The sequence below is a fragment of the Larus michahellis genome, chromosome 1 (assembly GCF_964199755.1).
Source record: "Larus michahellis chromosome 1, bLarMic1.1, whole genome shotgun sequence".
In the NCBI taxonomy this organism is placed as follows: Eukaryota; Metazoa; Chordata; class Aves; order Charadriiformes; family Laridae; genus Larus; species Larus michahellis.
In genome coordinates this window covers 82,295,702-82,307,268 of record NC_133896.1, presented here as the reverse complement: position 1 = coordinate 82,307,268, position 11,567 = coordinate 82,295,702, and the positions used below count along the sequence as shown (strand labels likewise).

Here is an 11,567-nt window from a genome sequence, read left to right as displayed (position 1 = left end):
TGGTCGTGGAGGGAGTGACTGAGTGCATGCCAACAAACGTAGCTACAGCATGTGCATTGGACCAGGTACTACTGTACAGTGAAGTATTGGATAGGACAAAGAAATACCTTGGGCATCTACCAGGGCATGAAATTCAGTTCAATGCTGCTGACAGGGCCAAGCGCTGTTCTAATGCACTGCTATCAGAAAATGTAGCACTGCCCTCTTAAGTAAATCCTCAGGAGAAAAAAAACCCTCAGACAGCAAGCGTAGCCAAAGGAGAGGAAAGATGACATGACAGATTCCAAGGAGAGACACCAAAGTTAGTTTCATCTGCAGTTTATCAGAGACGGGAGATACAGAACAGACATATGCAAATAATTCTAATGACGTTCTCATCTAGCAATTCAGAGGTTAAACTACATGATCCCACCACAAATCATTCTGCAAGCCAGCTTTCTTCTTTAAAGTACCCTGTGTCTCCCGCTTCACCAGAGCCTTCCCTCGCATTACTACTCTCGGTACTTCCGATTTCCCGTCTCTCTAGAGCAGGATGTAAAGGGGGTTAGTCGTTCTGATCTGAACCATCTCAGTGCCCCGTGTGTGGATCTGCAGATTAATCAAATGTGTTGGAGAAAAAAAAAAAAAGCTGTTAAGTGATTGATGCGCAGGGACATAGCTCACTCTTTCTACAGTGGTGATGGGAAGTCCTGCATTACACTGTGCTGCTGATGTCCTTCTCTGTTGAAGTCTTGCTTCTGTCAAAGGAGTAAGGGGTTGAATGCGTTGGTTCCTCAGTAAAGGCACCTTCCAAGATTCCTTGCACTGACTGCCGTGCCTTTGCCCTGAAGTCCCGTCCCACAAAAACATAGAGCAGGGGGTTGATGCAGCTGTTGGCGTAGGCAAGTGCTGTAGAGAGGTGATCCCAGAGGATCAATGACTCCCTCAGTCCTGTTTCAAGAGTAGGTACAAGGGACAGAATCCCAACTACGTGGTATGGAGCCCAGCAGATGAAGAACGCAGCTATCACGAGCACAATTGTTCGCAGCATCCTGTTGTGTGGCTTGTGAAAGCGATTGGCACGCGTTCTGAAAGCAATAAGGGCATAGCAAAATGCCACTATGCCAAAGGGGAGTACAAAGCCAAAAACAGCCCTAGTGATGTTTATGACCACTATGGCAAGGGGTACAGAATAATCACTTTCATAGAAATTTGCCCATGAGTCGTTACCATTGTAGGCTAAAAATGAGTATTTTTCCAGTACCTCATTTATGGAATCGTTCATATAATCTAGCACTTCATCATCTCCAAAATTGTACCCACACTCGGTTTTGCCATCATGAGTGCTAGTCTCACGGTAGTGAAGGACAGGACAGCAGAAAATGAAGGCCAGGATCCAAATGCCACTGCATATTAGTGACACAAATTTCCCTGTTCGATGGTTTTGACACCAGACAGGTTTCATCACAAGGAGGCAGCGGTCAATGCTGATGGCCACGAGTATGAAGACGCTAGCAAACATGGTGAAGATTATGACCGATGGAATGACTTTGCAGAGGAACCAACCATACGGCCAGTGTTCACGGAGGGCCAGGTGAACAATGGAAAACAGCAAGGACAAGCAGCACATGAAGTCAGCCGCAGCAAGGTTTAGGAACCAGATAATGTTCACAGACCTTTTCATTTTCAGACCAGCCACCCAGATCACCAATCCATTCCCTGGGATACCAATAATGAAAACTATGATGAAGATAGCCATGGAGACAATGGATCCTGATGCATAATATACAGCAGCCTCTTCACGTGAACTGCTATTACCCAGGAGCCGAGGCATTCTGTAGCTATAAAACAGAAAGCAAATTATTAGGCAGTTCACACCCTCCTCCCCAAATTCCCCTCTATCTCTACTGAAGCATCTCTGAGTCAGGAGACAGTGCAGAGCTGTCAGGGTGCAAAGGCATGGGTCTATACAAGTTTGTGCTAAAAGCTTACTAATCCGACGGTTATACACCACTGTCATTCTCATGGTGGCGAAGCTACATAAGCCCCACTGTTCAAACAGGGGTTGTCTGTCAGGTCAAACTTAACAGGTCAAACTTAAGTTCTCCTATTGCTGCCAACCCCTTTGATTTCAGTCTGGTTCTTTTCGGTCTCGGCTCTAAAGTGAAGCTCTCTGTTCACACGCCCGCACTATCACTAGGTGTCTTTCCTGCCTGACTTCCAGCTTTGTATACACTCCTTCAGAATGCTAAGCCAGCAGTTTAGTTCCTTTTCCCTTTAAAATAAGGGATTTCTTCTGGTACAATCGGTGAAATAGGTTTAGGTTGAGAAAGCAATGCTTGTCTTGATGAAATAATCCTGCTCCACTTTCTGGACATTATAAATAGAACAGACGGGACAGCAACTCTGTTTGCTAAGGGGTATTTTTAGGGAAGTCTCAGTAAGCACTTCCTTCTCCCCGCTTTTCTTCTGAGCTCTCTGCTGGTTCCTTAGAAAGTTATCCTGATGAGGAGAAAGGCAAGAAATGAATGGTTTAAGAAGAACAGACAGAGATCTAGTTGTAGAAAGAAAAAATTAAAAGAGAGTAATAGCAGTAATGTTCTTGAGCCATTTGAGACATTAAAAGGTGTCACATCGCAAGACAATGAAGCTGAGTCACAGAATACTTAAGTGGTGTTTTAAAACTATAAGAATAGTAGTGGAAAAACCTTAATTGCTCAATTATTCTTGGACTTAGATATTAGTAAATTTAGAAAGAAAAGTAAAGAAAATCTAGCAAAGTAAAGATAGAACTGAGAAAAAGAGCCTGATCTCAATTCTTTAGGCATTAATAGAATTGTTTATAAAATCCCTGCTAACCAAACCCTTGCTGAATCAATGAAGACAGTTGTGTTGCTGAAAGGTCCCTAAAAGCATTACCACAATGCAAGGAAACGGCAGAGGTAAGAGCTGAATACAGCCTGCAGAAATAACTGAGAAGACAGGAATAAGACAACCCAGCCTGACTTTATTTTAACCTCTGTGACGCCAGTACTTACATGCCATTCAGGTACTATTGTGTGCAGGACTAAATGTCAATATTATTTAAATAATAAAATAATCCAAATCAACAACCTCTTTTTGCGTAACACGTAGTCTAAATGTGGAGCAATGCATAAGCGTTAGAACCGCTTCACCAGGAAGAAACGGAGTAATTTACCACTTTTTGGTAACGATTGCTAAGAGGCTTTTAGGTGAGGAAAGCTGTGAAAGAAGTCACTGGAAGGCAACTGAGGACTTAAGTTAAATTCTAACAAGTTTGTTTTATTTCCCGTGGTCTTGCTGATATATGCAGAAGCAACTTCTACAGAGACAACCGGAGAAAATTGTTGCAAGAGCTGAAATCTTGCTGCCTCCCCCTATAGCTACAGAAGATGGTATGAAGAGGACAGGGAATCGAGGAATGATAAAGATACTAATACAAATCCTACTCCAAAGCAAACTGAGGGATGAATCAATAAGAAGGTAGGTACTGCCCACGCTAGGTTTTCGAGAGTGCTCAAAGGGCTGCTATGCGGTTATGAAGATGGAAGTGGGAACTGGAGGGGAGAGAGAGGTTTTCAGGAGTGAAGAGTAAGAAATTGCAAGTTGGAGAGGAAAGCAGAATTCTGCAGCTTATTATACCTACCTGAGTGAAGCAGATATTTCGGTGTGTCAGCGAGCAAGTACCATCAGTCCAGTCTCTGGAGTGACTAAAACAAGAAACTCACATGACATTTTAGGAACTGCTTTTTTTCCTGTATGTTCATGTGTGTGCAAAGTATGTTCTTTCACCCTGACAGAAAGGCTTAGAATGACTCACATTTGAAGTCTGAGATAAGAACCGCTGATAAAATAGAGTCAAACTAAACGAAGCTGTCTCGACACCGTTAAAATGAAAGCGCCCTGAGCCAAAGAACAATGGAAAGTAAGGGAATGATAGGCATAGACATGTATTTTACTACAGTTTCCATAAGACAACTGAATCAGATGTCTTGCCTGTTGGCATAATGCTGACCTTTCCTTGATGTAATTCATAATTCCAAACTCTGCCATGCCACCATCAGGTGTCTGATCTGTTGTCTTGTAGCCACTTCCACGTTTTATTACATCAGCATGCTCACCTAGCTAATCCCATTTCTGGGATCCTTATCAATCCAGATCAGCTTCTGTCCCAGCTTGAGACAGCTTAGTTCACCAAATACAGAACATTGTACTCGGCAAACCATAACTGGTCATGTCAAAGGGATTTTTAACCTGGTTTTTGACCTTTCAGGGTATTTAAAGTCGTGTTGGTTTTTTTTAAAAAAAAGAAGGAAGTTGACTGATGAAAAGCTAGAAGTGGTTAACTGAAATGCTGATAACAAAAAATGTGGCAATACTATAAAAAGAAAAGACATCCAGGGGAAGGCGTTTCAAATGTGCAACAACAGGGTTCCTCCTCACCCCTCCCAGTTCGGGAAATCAAGACTGCTAGCAGAAATGACAAAGCTCAGACATACAAGAATCAGCCTCAATATTTTGGTTTCGGCCTGGAAAATGGAGCAGAGTTCTGCTCCTGAGCATATCTCTGTGAAAGACACAAATGCAGCCACCAACACAAAACCCATGAAACCAGAAACAGGAAGGCAGGCCAGGGCTGGGCTGGACCCTCAACGGTGGACAGGCTGTCAGCAGCCTGCCAGGAAAATTCCTCTAGCTGCATCTTATTCTCACCTGCCGTCTTTCCTGGGGGAATCCTCACACCCAGACAGAAAGCGTCTCCTGTTGGCCAAGGGACACGCAGCCTTTTCACCACCTTATGACTTGCTAGCTCTAGTCAAACTCTCCTTTGCAAGAAGGTCATTCTCCACCAGCTCTGGTCCTCCTAGTTAAAACCTCTCTCCTACAGACAACCTTGACACAGCAAGCACTTTATCTTTGGTCCAGACAGCTCACGCTGGACAGTGATGAAACGATGTGGTACCTCTCTGTATAGGTTTCCAGATCAATGAACCTTTCAAGCAGCATGACTAGTGAAGTATTTTGCGCCTCAGCGTAAAATGCCTAACAATGTAGATACTCAAAGGTGATGGTGCAAGGAGGAAAAAAGGACATTTTGTTACTTTCATAAAATGATTCCTTAGATCAGACCAGACCTCCAACTTGCAGCTTTGATGGTAATCCCAAATCACCACACTGCATTTTTTTTCTTCCCTTCTGGATCTCTCCCTTTCCCTCGTGATAAGCAGACCCAGTTAGCTTAGAAAGGCTCTAATTCACAGAGTCACTGAATAACTGACGTTGGAAGACTGGAGACTGTCTAGCCTTACTCTGCTGCTGAAAGCAGGGTCAGCTAGATAATATTGCCCAGGACTGTGTCCAGTTGGGTTTGAGTATCTCCACAGAAGGAGACTCTACAAACTCCCTGGGCAACCTGCTCTAGTGTTCAACCACCCTCACAGTAAAAAACTATTTTGTTGTGTTTAGATGGAACTTCCCGTGTTTCAGTTTGTGCCCATTGCTTCTTGTCGTGTCACCAAGCACTACTGAGAAGAGTCTGGCTCCACCTCCATTAAACACTCCCATCGGCTAGATGATCCCGCCGAGTCTTCTCCAGGGTGAACAGTCCCAGTGCTCTCAGCCTCTCCTTGCATGCCAGGTGTACCAATTCCTTAATTATCTTAGTGGCTCTCCACAAGCTTCACTCCACTACGTCCACGTCTCTCTAGTACTGGGGAGACCGGAACTGGCCCCAGCACTCTAGATGTGGCCTCACCAGTGCTGAGTAGAGAGGATCACCTCCCTTGACCTGCTGGCAACATTCCTCCTAATCTAGCCCTGGCAGCTATTGGCATTCTTTGTTGTGAGGGTGCATTGCTGGTTTATGTTCAGCTTTTTGTCCACCAGGATCACAGCATCAGCATTATCGGCAAAGCTGCTTTCCAGGTGGTCAGCCCCCAGCATGTATTAGTGTATGGGGTTGTTCCTTCCCAGGTGCAGGACTTTGTACTTCTTGCTGAACTTTATGGGGTTCCTGTATGCCCAGCTCTCCAGCATGTCCAGATTCCTCTGAATGGTAGCAGAGACACCTGGTGCATCAGCCACTCTTACCAGTTTTGTATGATCTGCAAACTTGTTGAGGGTGCACGTTGCTTCATCATCCAGGCCATTAATGAAAAGTTAAACGGTACTAGAACCAGTGTCAGCTGCAGCCATACACCACCAGTGACAGCTGTTCAGCTGGACTTAGTTCTTCTGATCACTACCCTCTGAGCCCAGCTGTTCCGCCACTATTCAATCCACCTCACTGTCCAGTTACCTAGCCCATACTCCATCAGTTTGTCTACGGGGATGTTAATCGGAGAATCACAGAATGGTTAGAATTGGAAGGGACCTTAAAGATCATCTAGTTCCAACCCCCCTGCCGTGGGCAGGGACACCTCCCACTAGACCAGGCTGCTCAAAGCCCCATCCAACCTGGCCTTGAACACTTCCAGGGATGGGGCATGCACAACTTCCCTGGGCAACCTGTTCCAGTGCCTCACCACCCTCACAGTAAAGAATTTCTTCCTAATGTTTAATCTAAATCTCCCCTCTTTCAGTTTAAAACCATTACCCCTCACCCTATCGCTACACTCCCTGATAAAGAGTCCCTCCCCATCTTTCCTGTAGGCCCCTTTCATATACTGTAAGGCCGCTATACGGTCTCCCTGGAGCCTTCTCTTCTCCAGGCTGAACAACCCCAACTCTCTCAGCCTGTCTTCACAGGAGAGGTGCTCCAGCCCTCGGATCATCTTTGTGGCCCTCCTCTGGGCTCGCTCCAGCAGCTCCATGTCGTTCTTACGTTGGGGGCTCCAGAGCTGGACACAGTACTGCAGGTAGGGTCTCAGAAGAGCGGAGCAGAGGGGCAGAACCACCTCCCTCGACATGCTGGCCACGCTTCTTTTGATGCTGCCCAGGATGCGGTTGGCTTTCTGGGCTGCAAGCACATATTGCCAGCTCATGTTGCGCTTCTCATCAACCAAGACCCCCAAGTCCTTCTCCTCAGGGCTGCTCTCAATCCATTCTGCACCCAGCCCGTATTTGTGCTTGGGACTGCCCACCTCTCAAGCCTGTCTAGGTCCCTCTGGATGGCATCCCTTCCCTCCAGCGTGTTGAACGTATCACACAGCTTGGTGTCATCAGCAAACTTGCTGAGGGTGCACTCAATCCCACTGCCCATGTTGCCAACAAAGATGTTAAATAGTACTGGTCCCAGTACTAACCCTGAGGAACGCCACACGTCACTGGTTTCCACTTGGACACTGAGCCATCAACCACAATGCTTTGAGTGCACCCATCCGGCCAATTTCTTATCCACCAAGTGGTCAGTCTGTCAAATCCATGTCTCTCCAATTTAGAGACCAGAATGTCGTGCGGGACAGCGTCAAATGCTTTGCACAAGTCCAGGTAAACTTCATATTGAAGTTTGTCTTGATGTAGAGACTCAACTGGCCAACACAACAAGTTGGCTAAAACCCTAATGCAAGTTACCACTTATATTGCTGTGTCAGGTTTGTTATTACAAAATGCATCATTCTCAGTTACTAAATAGTTACACCCATATACAATTCTAAAAATGTGATCAGTATATTTACAAAAGCCTCCCTCCTGTAAGAGTATGCAGGTTCTCTCCAAAACACTTTGGCAAGAACTGAGAATTCCACGTGTAGTTCTTATTTCTACTGCTTATTCTGCAGTTCTACAAAGCATTGCGGGCCTTCTCAGATTTCCCATTCGTTTTTCTGCAGGTGGAGTGACTAGATAGCTAGGATCTTTCACAGACCGTGAATGTTCCTTGTGCATATGGCAAACCTGTCTTCATAAAAAAAACCTGTCCCAAACTCTCCCTATAAAGCTTAGCCATAACTAGCATAAGTGTTTCTCTAGAAAGCACACGGCAGTGGTCTGGTGGTCGGTCTTCGCTATGCGTTTGTTTTCATCGTCACAACTGTGCACTTAGTTTCATAGGGACCCTCCAGTACCATCAAGGATCTGCAGGGTTGCCCTGTGCTGGTATTCCTCAGATTCCTCTTTAGAAAATCCACTGAATCATTGTGGATTTTTGTATGTTTTTGTACGCAGCATTTTTGTACATTGCTGAGTAAACTCAAGTAAGCACAAGCTTTGGACAACAAGCAGGGAACAAAGCTTGGCAAAACTGGTACATACATAGACCATACATAATTAAAAAGCAGCTCTTCGCAATAACAGGTTCTCGGCACTGGGTGAGTATTTCAGTCAGATGTTTTGCCAGGGCATTTTCAGTGAAGGAAGCATCATTTGAAATAGTATTTGGACTGTTTTGTAAAAACACTCATCTTGGGATTAACCTTTAAGATATCTAATGGTTGTTTTGCAGGACTGGTTTCCCCTGTACCTTCTGCGCAGAGAAGGAAAATTCCAAATGTTGAGCCCATCCATTAAGTACATTCCTGAACAATGCCCTATTTTTTTTCTTAAATAAGCAAAGCAAAAATCAAAGCAAAAGCCCAAATGATTCTTCTGCATAGTTTATTACCAGGCTACCTATGGATTGGCATGAACTGTGCATTTTACCCTGTGCCTTTTTATTTGCACACCTCATATGACGGAACATTGTGGAGTTCCATCCATGATTTCTGCTATTCCTTGGTTTTCATTCATTGAATGAAGCATGGGAATAACATGGATCCTCCATTGCTTTCATAGTTTAATTTTAAATTTGTTCTCTTTTAAGATTTCAACCTCACTGCTAAATCCTTTTAAAAAAATAATTAAAAAACATTAGCTATTATTGGCAGTTCTTTGTATTTTCCTGGTCCAGTGATGCTTGTTTGAAAAAGACAGAAGAATGTTATGTTCTCTGCTGGTTAAGTCTCAATGGAATTGAATGGGAAACGTATTCCTGGTGTCCTGGTGCTGCTTGTGCATCTCTCCTCACATGCCTTATAAAAATTGGCCCTTTGCCATTCTCTTGTCTTAGGTGCTCTCCTTCTAGAAGAAACGTAGGAGGATTGCTGGACACTGAATGACAGCACAATAAAGAAGGAGGTGAAATTCAATATTGCTAATCGTGAATTATTGTATTTGGAAAAGCAACCATAACTATACACACACAGTGATGTACTCCAGGTAAGTTAATACCATTCAAACAAAAAACTTAGCAGTCACTGCAGAAAGTTCTATGAAAAATCATGTCAACATGCAACGCTATTCTAAAGGTACATATAATGTGAAGTATTCAGTTGCTTCTTGAATACTGAATGCTGTGGTGATCCCTGATCTTAAAAACAATTACAGAATCAGAACAGAAAGTGACGACTAGACAGCCATGGCTCAGAATGGCTTCTTTTGGTGGACAAGCTAAATAGACGAGAATGCTTCACCTTGGGAAAAAGACATCTAAGTGGTAGTATAAGAGACAGACACATGGAGAAGGTGACACTTGAGTTCTTATAGCACAAGAACAAGGAGGTAACAAATGAAATGATCAGGTAGAAGCCTGGAAACAAAAATTACAATTTTTCATATTGAACAATTAGATTCATTACTCCAGGAACGATATGGGTAATCAAAAGTATAAATACATTCCAAAAAAGCAATTAGATGAATCCATAGAAGGAAAGTCTACAACAACATGCACTAAGTCTAACAAATACACACCAAGCCCCTGGCCCACAAAGCCCTTACACTACAGATTGCCAGGCCGGTATACTAGGAAAGTGTAATTCTGTCCTGTCTTTAAGCTGCTCTGTTGTTCTCTAAGGTTTGCCTCTCATTAACCTCTTTGCCTTAACTCTGCCAGTCTGGCAAGCAATGTAACACTGGCATATTGCAAGTAGGGAGCCAGAGCCTTCTTTTACACTGTGGCACATCAGCGCTGTGTATCCCTACTAGTTCTTGCGCAGACTGCATGAAAGGGTTCAAATCCCTCTTCCTGGGCAGCTATCTGTCTGCGTCAGCGTGCAGCCTGGCAGGTCACCCGCACAGCAGGGCGTGGGCTGCTGTCCCCTGGGGAATCCAGGTCTGCCAAAAAACAGACTGCGTCAGCCCCTCCTGCTGCAGGGAGGCAGAGCAAGCTAGCAGAAGGGAAGGGGAAAAGGAAGCTGCACATTTGTGTTATTCTGTATCTGTTCGGGTACTTAGCTCACAGCAGTCATGCGCCTTTCCTGTGTGTGTACTTATACAGCTAACATCATCATTTCTAGGGAAAACCAGGCCAGTTACACTTAGATATGCTAATGAAATGACAAGTATCCTACTCTGTTAGTCTTAATGACCGAAGACTATTCCTATGCTTGCCTTCAAAATAGCTTCACTAACCAGATCCATGGAATCAGCTGCAGACTCCCTTTCTGCGTTTCAAAGTTTTTCTGCACTGGGCACTGTCAGAGATACAATGCTGGGCTAGCTGGACGTTTGACCTGACAGAAGGGCAGCTTGTTTGACTGCTATGACTGAGGTTCATTACCATCTTGTTCCACTTACCTCTGGAAACAGCAAGAAACAAATCTTCAGCTACCGTTTCAGCTCCCACTGCGTTATCTAACAGTATTCCATACTGGAAAAAAAATAATCCCTCAAACTTAGTGCCATTTCATTTACTTCGTGCTTTACCCTTAGCAATAAACTGTGGTCACTCAGTCTTCCACGGATGGCTTAAATTACTTCCTAGTACAATTAGCGCATGCTATGCCCACCCCAGATCTGCGGATATATAACTTTGTTTGTAACTTTTCTTAAGCCTTTTCTTCCCGTTTGCACAGTAAACATTTAGTATTTTTAGAGACTCAGTCACAGGCTACTACACAGCAGTACACTTCAATAGCAGTCCTCGCTGGAAAGTCACTATTGAAAAAATAGCAGTTTAGATGATACTAGTCTTTATCTTATTTGATAAATAAACTATTATCTAAACACTTATTTTGGCCACATTCCTGGCAAGTCACATTCCTGAAATTAACCTTTACGTAGCAGGCATTTTCACCACTGCAAAGCTGCAAAACTTGTAGTGGCTTGTGCCATATTCTTTTTGGTTTGCTGTTTCACCAAGGGCCTCCTGATCCCGGCACCACAAGCCACACAAAACCCCATTTTCACTTAAAACCCAAGCTTTGACCCAAGGCTACGGGAGAGAGAAATGGGCAGGGAAGCAGAGAAGCGCTCCATCCCGCTGCCCAGGGCACGCAGGAATCCACGAAGCCCCCCCAGATATTCGTGGGGCAGCAGAAAACCCAGCCCCATGTTTCCGCACGGCGCAGCCCTGGCTTCCCAGCTCTCGGCGTGACACCGGCGCCTCTTCCTCGGTGCCACCGTCCTCTGGACTCCGCGGCCGGTGCCTCCCCCCCGCGTACGGGGCTGGCGGGAGGCCGGCAGCTCAGGGCCTCCCCAGGGGCGCGTTAGCCCGCCCTGCTCTGCCCGCTCCCGGCATGGCCGCGCCCGGCTCCGGGATGGCGCCCGGCACCACTTCCTGAGCCCGAACCAAACATGGCCGCGCTAGGCCCTGCGGGGAGCTGCCAGGGCCCAAGATGGCGCCGGCTCCCGCTGCAGTGTCAGAACCGGCTCCA

General features: G+C 45.2%; 1 protein-coding gene across 3 annotated transcripts; it reads right to left on the bottom strand.

Annotated features, from left to right (window-relative positions):
- Positions 1-304: 304 nt before the first annotated feature.
- On the bottom strand, positions 305-11,498 carry C3AR1 (complement C3a receptor 1). Of its 3 annotated transcripts, none has more exons than XM_074588665.1 (2): positions 10,489-11,459; positions 305-1,820 (listed from the first exon to the last, which is right to left on the bottom strand). In XM_074588665.1, the coding sequence occupies exon 2, from the start codon at positions 1,811-1,813 to the stop codon at positions 695-697; it is 1,119 nt and encodes a 372-aa protein (XP_074444766.1). In that variant the 5' UTR covers positions 1,814-1,820; positions 10,489-11,459; the 3' UTR covers positions 305-694. The 3 variants fall into 3 exon arrangements, 2 of the variants coding, with proteins under 2 accessions (XP_074444766.1, XP_074444773.1); XM_074588672.1 differs by lacking the exon at positions 10,489-11,459 and adding an exon at positions 3,647-3,710; XR_012587195.1 differs by lacking the exon at positions 305-1,820 and adding an exon at positions 8,527-9,024 and having other exon boundaries at positions 10,489-11,498.
- Positions 11,499-11,567: the final 69 nt, after the last annotated feature.

Coding starts and splice junctions, on each gene's coding strand:
- C3AR1 (XM_074588665.1), bottom strand. CDS start 1,813: ATGCCTCGGCTCCTGGGTAATAGCAGTTCACGTGAAGAGGCTGCTGTA.